The sequence below is a fragment of the Canis lupus genome, chromosome 9 (genome assembly GCF_003254725.2).
Source record: "Canis lupus dingo isolate Sandy chromosome 9, ASM325472v2, whole genome shotgun sequence".
NCBI lineage: Eukaryota > Metazoa > Chordata > Mammalia > Carnivora > Canidae > Canis > Canis lupus.
The window spans coordinates 52090780-52100510 of NC_064251.1; the positions used below are offsets into that span (position 1 = coordinate 52090780).

General features: G+C 60.1%; 1 protein-coding gene across 2 annotated transcripts in view; it reads left to right on the forward strand.

Annotated features, from left to right (window-relative positions):
• The window catches only part of COL5A1 (collagen type V alpha 1 chain), a 150462-nt gene extending 141038 nt beyond the window's left edge, over positions 1-9424 (forward strand). For both annotated transcript variants that reach the window (XM_025475661.3, XM_025475660.3), the window contains exons 65-66: positions 630-863; positions 7055-9424. In XM_025475661.3, the coding sequence (XP_025331446.1) occupies positions 630-863; positions 7055-7201 (381 nt within the window). In that variant the 3' untranslated portion in view covers positions 7202-9424. The remainder of the gene's footprint in view (positions 1-629; positions 864-7054) is intronic.
• The last annotated feature ends 307 nt before the right edge of the window (positions 9425-9731 follow it).

A 9731-nucleotide genomic window follows, 5' to 3' on the forward strand; every position in this document is an offset into this window, starting at 1 on the left:
GGCTCTTGGCCAAATGGCTCAGGACCCTCTTGCCGCCGGGTCGGCCAGGTACCCCGTGCCTCCCTGCCAGCCGGCTGAGTTACCCCCAAGACCCCCCTGCCCTCTCCATCTGTGGTTTTCATGGCTCCCTGGCCAGGGCCTAGTGCATCCTTGGCACCCAGAAGATGGTTTTCATCTGTTATCATCATCTCATGGGCGCCTTCCTTTGGTGGATCTCCAGGCACAGTGATAGGAACTATATGCCACGTCTCTGCCCCCAGGGTACTTCCCGTCCGGGGAGGGCTGCAGGCCAGAGCTGGTGTGGAAGGCCTTACAGCCCAGTAGGGAAAGCAGACAGCCAGGCTAAGGTAGGGAAGGACACCTAACCTGGGCAGGCTTCCTGCAAGAGGAGGCACGTGACCAGCCAGGCCAGGAGGGAGGTCTCTAGAAGAAATGAAGTGTGTTTTGCTCTGTTCCAGGGAGCCCTTGAGCGAGCCAGTGCATTCTGGCCTTGGGGGCGCTGCGTGTGCAGCACGTTTCCAGGGTGGCTCACACTCTGGAGGAGACAGCACGTGGACCAAGGTTGCAAAGGCTGGGCCGTGAGTGGGGCCCTGGCCCCTCAGTGCTGAGCACCCCCCTTGTTCCCCCAGCTCTCCTACGTGGACGCCGAGGGCAACCCCGTGGGTGTGGTCCAGATGACCTTCCTGCGGCTGCTGAGTGCCTCTGCCAACCAGAACATCACCTACAACTGCTACCAGTCGGTAGCCTGGCAGGACGCCGCCACGGGCAGCTACGACAAGGCCATGCGCTTCCTGGGCTCCAACGACGAGGAGATGTCCTACGACAACAGCCCCTACATCCGTGCCCTGGTGGATGGCTGTGCTGTGAGTGACACGTGGCGGCCCGGGGGCGGGGGGAGCCTGCGCGGCGTGTGGGGCAGTGAGGGCGCAGGGGGACACGGGCACCTGACAGGAAGGGCCAGGAGCCGAGTCTGTGGCCCTGTCGGGCTGTGTCGTGGCACCTGTTGCAGTCCGGCCTGGAATTAGAGACTCTGTCCTTAGGACTCTCCCCAGGAACGGCCAGGATGCAGGCGGGTTCTGGTCCTGGGCGTACGCTGGGCTGGGCGGTGCTCCGCGGGTTCAGGGCTGGCCTCGGCTCCCCATGTACCCTGGCCACACGAGGTCGTACCCGGGCCCATCCACCTGCCGGGAGGGGCGGTTCTGCTCGCAGGCCTGATGGGAGGCCTGCTCGGCCCATACAGCCAGGCAGTGCTGGGGTTGCATTTGCTCTCCAGGCCCAGGCCCTGGGATGCTTGCTGTCCTCTGCACCCCAGCTGTGGCCTCCCAGAGTGAGGCCTAGGTCCCCCCTGAGGGTCAGCTCCTGGGTGCCCCCCGAGGGTCAGCTACTGGGTCTTCCCCAAGGGTCGGCTCCTGGGTGCCCCCCGAGGGTCAGCTCCTGGGTTCCCCCCCAAGGGTCAGCTCTTGGGGACTGCCCCTTGGGGCCTGGTATCTCCCAGGGTGGGTCTGGGCTGTGTCCTTATGTCTTGGGAGGTGTTTGGGGGGCCACTGGAGGGTGGAGGTTGCCAGGAGGCATCGTCTCTGTGAGTCTCTGTCGCATCCCAGCGCCGGTCCCTCTGTCCTTTAGAGCCCCTGCCCGAGGTGCCCAGGCCAGCCCCCACGGGGACAGGGTTGGCTCCGTGTGCAGGGCCCCCCACCAGGCCAGCACATGATGCTCTTCTGTGGAAGGCTCACCTCATGGCCAGGCCATCCCAGCGCCAGCTGCAGACAGGGTCCATCCAGCAGACTTCCGGGTGGAAGCTTCTTCTAGTTCTGTTGGGAACTAGAACCTGAGCTTCTTCTAGTTGGCCCAGCTGTGCCACCAGTTGCCTTCCACCCCATGTTGGGAACAGAGCCACCAGGGCACAGGTTGGGGGTGGGCATGGTGTGTTCCAGGCCAGGGAGAGGCATCCCCAGCACTGAGCTGCAAGAAGCCTGCACTCTTGCCTCTGGGTCAGCGCTCCCTGCCACATGTTCCACCCACCCCCCGCCCCCCGCCCTCCCTGGCCTATCTCAGCATGCTCAGAATGTGAGTTTTCCCTACTGTCCCCTGTTGAGGCCCAGGGCTGTCCGGGCCAGGCCAGAAGGTCAGGGACAGTTCCGTGGGGCGTCGGGGTCCAGCAGGAAAGTGACTGCATGGAGCTGCTGGGTGGCCGCTGAGAGCAGGACCCCAGCTCACTGCCTGCATCTCCCCTGGCTGGGGCCAGCGCCTGGGCTGCCACCTCCGGCCCCGGGGATCCTCTGTTCCTTCTCATCCTGGATGTACCCAGTCCTCCCCATCCCGGGACACCCTCCTCTCCTCCCTGCTCCTGCACACCCTGGGTATGTGTGGGTCAGTCCTTTGGTCTGACTGTGGAATGTGTGGAACCCATCCCCGTTTAAAGCAGAGGAGTCCCACCCTCTGGGAAGGGATCCAGAAACACCCTGGGAAGTGAGGTGGGGGGTGCCACCTGCATCTGCTCGGGCTCCCGATGCGCACCCCACGCTGCTTTGAGAAGGTTGTGAGGCAGCAAGTAAAATTATCCCCATGGTTCTGCCGCTTACATGGGGGAACGGTAATAGCACCTGCTCCATGAGACTGTTCCAGGAGTGCATCTCCTCTCACCTCAGAAGAGCTCGCAATTGTGTTCAGCCTGGCGGAAGCCCCAGAAGAATCAGCTCTTTGACTATTTCCGACTGCACAGCCCAGGCTACGGGGAGGGAGGCAGTGAAGGTGGAGATAGGAGTGTCTTTGGGGTGAGGCAGGACCTCGGGACAGGGCTCAGATTGGAGCAGAAGGGGGAGGAAGTGCCCTGGTGGGGCCAGGACGTGCCACCTGTGGTCACACCTGGTGACGGGGCTCACGAGTTCCCAGGAGAGGGGAACATTCCCCACAAGGGGTGCCGGGAATCGCGGGGAAAGGGCAGGCCACCCCAGCTCCCTGCTCCAGCTCAGATAGGCTCTGCTCTGGTGCCCCATCCCTCTTTTTCTGGACATTCCCTGTCCACATCTGAAGCCCCCAAAGTTCCTGGCAGCACATCCCGGAGCCCCTGAAGTTCCCAACAGCACATCCTGGAGCCCCTGAAATTGCTAACAGCACGTCCTGGAGACACCAAAGTTCCCAATAGCATATCCCAGAGCCCCCGAAGTTCCTGGTAGCACAACCCGGAGCCCCTGAAGTTCCCAACATACAACCTGGAGTCCCTGAAGTTCCCAATGGCACGTCCTGGAGCCCCCAAAGTTCCCAATGGCACATCCCGGAGCCCCTGAAGTTCCTAACAGCACATCTCGGAGTTCCAAAGTTCCCAGCAGCACGTCCCAGAGCCCCCAAAGTTCCCAACAGCACGTCCCAGAGCCCCCGAAGTTCCTGGCAATGGCATCTAACTCAGAGCCCGCCCTCCTGGCTCTGCAGGCACGTCAGTACAAGGTCAAGCTCCCATCTCCCTTAACCCAAGAGCAAATGGCCTCCCTTCTCTGGCCATGTCTTCTGGTGATGTGGCCGTGCTGGCAGCATGTGGCCTCCACGCACCAAATGCCACTAGGATCACTCCGGCCTCTGGGCAAGAGCTGCTGATTGGGGCTTCTCTTTATTGTGCAGAAGCAAAATCTGAAGTCAGGAGGGGTCCAGTGAGCTGCCCAAGGCCCTTAGGCTATGGCCAAACGGATCTCCTAATTCCTGTCCCCTTTCCACCATCGTCCATTTCTGGCATAGCTGCACCTTGAATGCCTCCATTGACAGGGAGCTTGCTCCCACCTGGGGCAGCCCAGACCATGGCTACAAAGTCTCAGTGTTAGGAAGCTCTTCTGGGAATTGAGCTAAAATCTTCTTGCTGTAATTCCTGCCTCTCTTTCTTGCTTTTGCCCCTTATGTCGTGCAGAGGGGACCTGGTTCCATAGTAGAGTTGCTCAGCCTTTGGGGCTGGCTGAATCTTTGGGGTGCATGGGGTTGGGCTGGGGACATCCTGTGCCTTGTAGGATGTTGAGCAGCATCTGTGGCCTCGACCCTCTGGATGCTAGTCCCCTACTTAGATGCCGCAACCCAAAAATGCCCTCAGGTATTGCCGTGTGCCCCCTGCCCCCACCCCGGGGTGCTGCCTCCTACCCAAAGGAGAAAGATTCAAGGGGAGCCCCAAGGGTTCCCGCAGAAGTGCTGTGGCTGTGTGCACCCCCCGAGGGGCCTCTGAGTGGGGCCCAGCCCTGTGCACAGACACAAATCACCTGGAAGAGGGCCTGAGGAGCTGTGCCACATAAATCCTGTTGTTTGGGTGCCCTTGGGGGCCACTGCTGGCCCGTAATGGTCAGTTAGTTAGTTATAAAGGTTTTATTTATTTACTCATGAGAGACACTCAGAGAGAGGCAGAGACACAGGCAGAGGGAGAAGGAGGCTCCCTGCGGGGAGCCTGATGCCGGACTTGATCCTGGGACCCCAGGATCATGCCCTGAGCTGGAGGCAGACGCTCAACTGCTGAGCCACCCAGGGATCCCTGTAATGGTTATTTATATTTATAATGGTTTATTATGACAGGGCAGCCTGATGCCACATGCCCTCTCTATGTGCTCTGGTGATTGCAGCTGCGGGGCCCCATATATCCAGGGGGACTGTCCTGGGCACTCAGCAAGCGCCGCCACCCCTCGGGGGGAGGAAGAGAGGCAGACGTGGTCCCGCAGAGGCTGGTTTGTGGGCCCCCCGTGGGAGGAAGGGGCAGCCCTGCAGCCGAGGTGGCTCGGGTCCCCTGGCAGCCCCTGCCTTCCAGTGGCCCTGATAGCCTCCAGGGCAGCCGTCGCTCTGGTCCCCTGCTATGTGGCGGCCAGCAGTGAAGACGGAGGCCACAGGGGCAGAGCCTAGGCGGGTGGAGGTAGGCGCCGGTCTGGACGGGGGAGGCGTGAGGCCACCCCTTCCAGTCAGCACGAGGGTGCAGCTAGGCCCCTGCCACGTTGTCCGAAAGTGCCAGCGTTCATGGCCCCGAGTTCCCGGTCGTCCCTGAGCTGTCCTTTAGGGCAGTGTCCCGCATCACGATTGTCTGAGAGGCAGACTGTGTGGACCTAGAGCAATGCCGTCTCTGGGGTGGGCCAGAGCTCACAGTGCTGACAAGCCCCAGAGGACCTCATAGTGGCTCTGAAGCGCTGTTCCCAGCTTTAAAATAATTGCAGCCAGACCCAGCTGCGGGCAGGATGAGGTTAAGGCAGGGACGTGGTGGGGACGTGGCAGGAACATGATGAGGATGTGGCGGGGATGTGGCAGGGACAGATGTCTCCAGGATAAGGAATTTCCAAGAAGGTGTGGCACTCAGGGAAGTCGTGAGGCGGCTGCGCGCCAGTGCTCGGCCACCGGGGGCTTCTGTGTGGCAGGCCTGCTGGATGCGCTGGACATGAGGGTCTCTTCCACCACACGGCGGTCTGTGCTGCGGAAAACAGCCACAGAGACAGTTGGCTACCTAGCGCTTGTCACACACCGAGCACTGGAAGCCACAAATTCGTGTGGCCTGACTGTTCCTGAGGGTCGGCTCAGGAACTTGGGAGTGGCTCAACCAGGTGGCTGTGGCCCAGAGTGTCCCCATCAGCTCAGGCCGTGTAACAAAACGCCCCAGACTGACGCCTCGTCTATGGCAGCCACAGGCTTCCTATGGCCCTGGAGGCTGGAAGGCTGAGGTCGGGTGCTGGCATAGGCGGGTTCAGCCTGCTTGGGGGGGCTGCCCGCAGTTGAATTCCTGCGCTGGAGAGAGCGGCTAGCTTTCCAGTCACTGCCTGTCAGGCACCAGTCATGGGCTCCATCCACATCACCCAGTCCCCTCCCAGAGGTCTCCAGATGCCCTCACATTGTGTACAGGACATCAACCCCTGGATGGTGGGGTGGCTGGCACTGTGCTGTGGCTGCGGGCTGCTATCCAGGGAGGGCTATGGGGCTGGGGGTGCTGCTCAGTTCCGGCCACATGGGCCCCCCAGAGGAGTGACAGGGGTATTGTGCCCACTGCCACCCGCAGAGTGGAAGCCACCTAGTAGCCACTCAGCTTCCTGTGGCTACCCATGCACCACACACAGATCCCGGCACCCCAACCCCATTCTTCAGGGGGAACTAAGGCCCCCAGAGGCTCTGCGCTCCTCTTTCAGGATGTGGACAGTGCAGGGAGACCCTCTCCAGAGCCACAGGCCCTGAGAGTGTGACTCTGTGCTGGGTGCGAGGTAGACACAGCCGCTTGGGGTGCCTGTGCTGGTCTGCAGGGAGCATGCCAGCCCCGGGGACCCTCGCCAGGGGGTGTTGGTTAGAGGGTGGTGCCCCTTTAGCCTTGCATGGAAGGGTCCTGCAGGCTCAGAGCTGAGCTTGGGTGGCTCCTCAGTCCGGGACGACCCTGCACCTCTGCACCCTGTGCTCTGGGACAGGAGGCGTGCAGGGGAGCGGAGATGCCTCTCCTGGGGAAGTTCTGTCCCCTTTGTAGGGCTCACTCTCCTAATTAGCAAGGTGGGTCTTGCAGCCTGACCTGGAGTTGAGCTGGGGATGACCTGAGATGCTCACCTGAGCTGCAGGGGACTCAGTGTAGCATGCTGCTCCCTCCCTGCACTGTCCCTGGCCCTCTGTGCCTCAGTTTACCCAGAACTCCTCAAGACCAGGTAGTGGGTAAGGTTCCCCCCTGTCCTCACCCTCCTGCGTGTGATCGCCAAGGGCAGGGCTGGCCATGAGCTCTTACTGTCTCAGAAGTCCTCATTTTGAACGTGGAGCAGCCAGGATCCGAGTATCCCAGGGGAGCAGCATTTCCTGTAGCTGGTCCTGGCGGGGGCACCTTGGGGTGTCCCAGCTGGGCCGGAACTGTGCATGGATTAAATGGGATGTCATGGGGTGCGGTGCGGGGGCGCTGCCTGCCCTGGTCTAGCACATTTCCTCCCTCCTCCTGCCCAGAGACACGGCGCAAACCCACTTTCTCCGCGGCTGGTGGAGCGTGCACACGGGAACCCAGGAGCCAGGGCGGGTGTGGCGGGTGAGACTCAAACCCCAGAGGTGCCCCCATCCCCCTTTTACCCACGTGTGCCTCTCCTCTGCTTCCCAGACGAAGAAAGGGTATCAGAAGACTGTTCTGGAGATCGACACGCCCAAGGTGGAACAAGTGCCCATCGTGGATATTATGTTCAACGATTTCGGTGAAGCATCACAGAAATTTGGATTTGAAGTGGGGCCGGCTTGCTTCCTGGGCTAGGAGCCGTGAGCCCGGCCCCCAAGAGCAACCTCGTGACCTCAGCGCGCCGTCTGCGGGCGTCCTGGACAGTGAAGGCCCCTCGTCCCTCCCCCGACCTCGTCTGCGCCTGGCTCCGCGCCGGGCCAGACCCCAAACCCACAGAGAGCGAAGGGAAAGAGCCGACTCCCCAACCCCGGAGCCGAATCACATGACCTAGACGGCCCACAGCCACCGGGCCCCACTGCTTTGTCAGCCCCATCTGTCCCCACCATGCGCCACTGGGGCGGGGACGGGGCCGCATTTCTGGCCGCCCAGCCGGCCGATCCATCGCCTGCGTGGGGAGGTCACCAGGCCGGGCGTGGGGCTGCAGTATTTGGAGATCACGTTTTTTGTTTTTTTTTTTAATTCAACTTGAAGATGCGTATTTCCCCTGACCATCGAAAAAATGTTCAGAGGCAAACCTTGTAAAAAGGTCATCCCCACCCCGCCAGAGCCTCTGTTTTCAACTACACGATCCATTCACAGGCCCAGTGTCATTCTGCATGTGCCTTTCCAATGGATTAAAGGTGCTTTCGTTTTTGTGAGTTTTAAGTAAATATTTGTATTGTATTGTCCTAAGTGTTCAGTGTCCCCGACTTTCAATCACGCATGTCAGCCCGGCTTCAGTCCTGCTGAGAGAGTGGGGTGAAGGGTGGGTGTCCAGTTCTGGTGAGGAAGGAGCAGCCCCGTGCCCCACCTGGCCAGGGACGTGCAATAAGGTGGAGGTTCGCCCGGGGGCGGCAGGAGTGCACACTGCCGTGGCAACAGCGGAGCCCAGGGTGCCCGGGCCCCTTTTCAGACAATTTTTTGATTAGCTTTGGATTTTTTTTTTAATGGAGAGGAATAAAAAAAAAAGAACTTGATGCTTTGCCTTTCCTACATGCACTTAGATTAAATCACAGGCATAAATTAATTTTAATTGCTTCCTTTTCCCGTTTTTCTACCCGCAGAGCCTGATGGGAGAGTATCCAGGGCAGGGAAACCACACTTTCTGTAGATGATAATTAAATGAAAATTGGTGCTTACTTTTACACTTCTCCTTTGTGGTGCTATCTGTTTTAAGATCTCCTTGCAAAGGGGACACTGGGGTGACCCGGCCGTGCGGCCTCCCGCCTCTCTCGGTCCCCGCCTCTGCCTCCCCGGCGCGGTGGGGACCTGCCGAGGACGGGAGGGTGGACGGGCGGACGCTCGCTCACCGCCTCCCTTCCCGTGGGGCCCACGTGTCCCTGCGCTCCCAGAGGGTGGCCAGGCCCGTTTCCAGGATTGGGTTGTGCCTCTGTGATTTGAAAACACACGCGCGCTATAAAAGATGCTGCCCACGGTGTCCGCGGCGTGACGATGAGCAGCTCGTACGCATCCGGTTTGCCGAATGTCTGGTGCTAATTTCTGTGTTTGTTCCAAGAACTGAGCTGAAGCCGCGTGTGCCGTCCCAGCTGGGCTGCCTTTCCCCGGGGGGCCTCAGCCGACGGGAGTCGTGCAATCAACTCTGTGGGCCGCCTCCCCACACGAGCAACCCGGGGTTCCAGCTGCCGGCGTCCTGGGCCGCGGGCCTGCCCCGCTCCGGAGAGCTCAGGGCTGGCGGGGCTTCGTGAGCGAGGGCAGGGGGCTGCCTGCCGTGGGCGGAGGACCCGAGGGGCCTGCGAGGAAAGGCAACCCCTTCACTGTGAAAAGCTGCCCTCGAGCAATGCCCTTTCCTTCCGTGACGGGAGGAGCAGGTGAGGACCGCGGGCCCTGCTCGGCCCCCTCGGGAGGAGCTGTGACCGTTCCGGTGCTGTCGTCTGCCCACCTGCCCGCCCCGCCTGGGAGACCGCAGCAGAGCCTTGCCCCCACCTTGGGCATCACGGAACCACCCGCTAGGATTGCCCGCATTCCCGTGGAAATTGAATCTTGCTGTCGCCAAAGAAAAGTCTGGCTCGGAGGTTCTTTGGAGCCCAGGATGCCGGCATGCGCCAATGACTCTCACATTTGTCTCTTCCAAAGCAAAGCCATATCCGAGGGCTGCCACGTGGTGCCCTGTGGGTGTTGTCTAGGTCATGTGATTCCGTTTTGCTTCCTCGTCCCTCCTGAGGCCCCCGTCACGCTGTCTTCCTCACCCTCTGGCCCCTTCAAAACTGTTGTCATTTGTACTGAAGTCAAATGTGTCCCGTTCTCCCCAGACCACTTCGCTATGGTATATTGCAATAAAAATTACTTCTTATATTTGCAGATGTTCTCCTGGTGTGATTCTTGTCCTTCCTTCTCTCTATAACTGGACACATATTGATGTAAAGGGGAAAATGATACATGGAAAACCCACGGGAAGGGTCCTGGGGCATTGGGATCTTTAAAATACAATGTCAGGTGACACCTGCCTGTTGCCTAAAAACCCCATAGATCTGTTCCGAAGTTTTAACTGTAATGCCCAGAAAGGGGCATTTTAAAATATTTGAAAACCGTGTGATGGGAAAGTGCTTGTAAGAGCTTCTTAATAAATACAGTTTACTGTTTCCACCGTACGCAGACGCGATTGGCT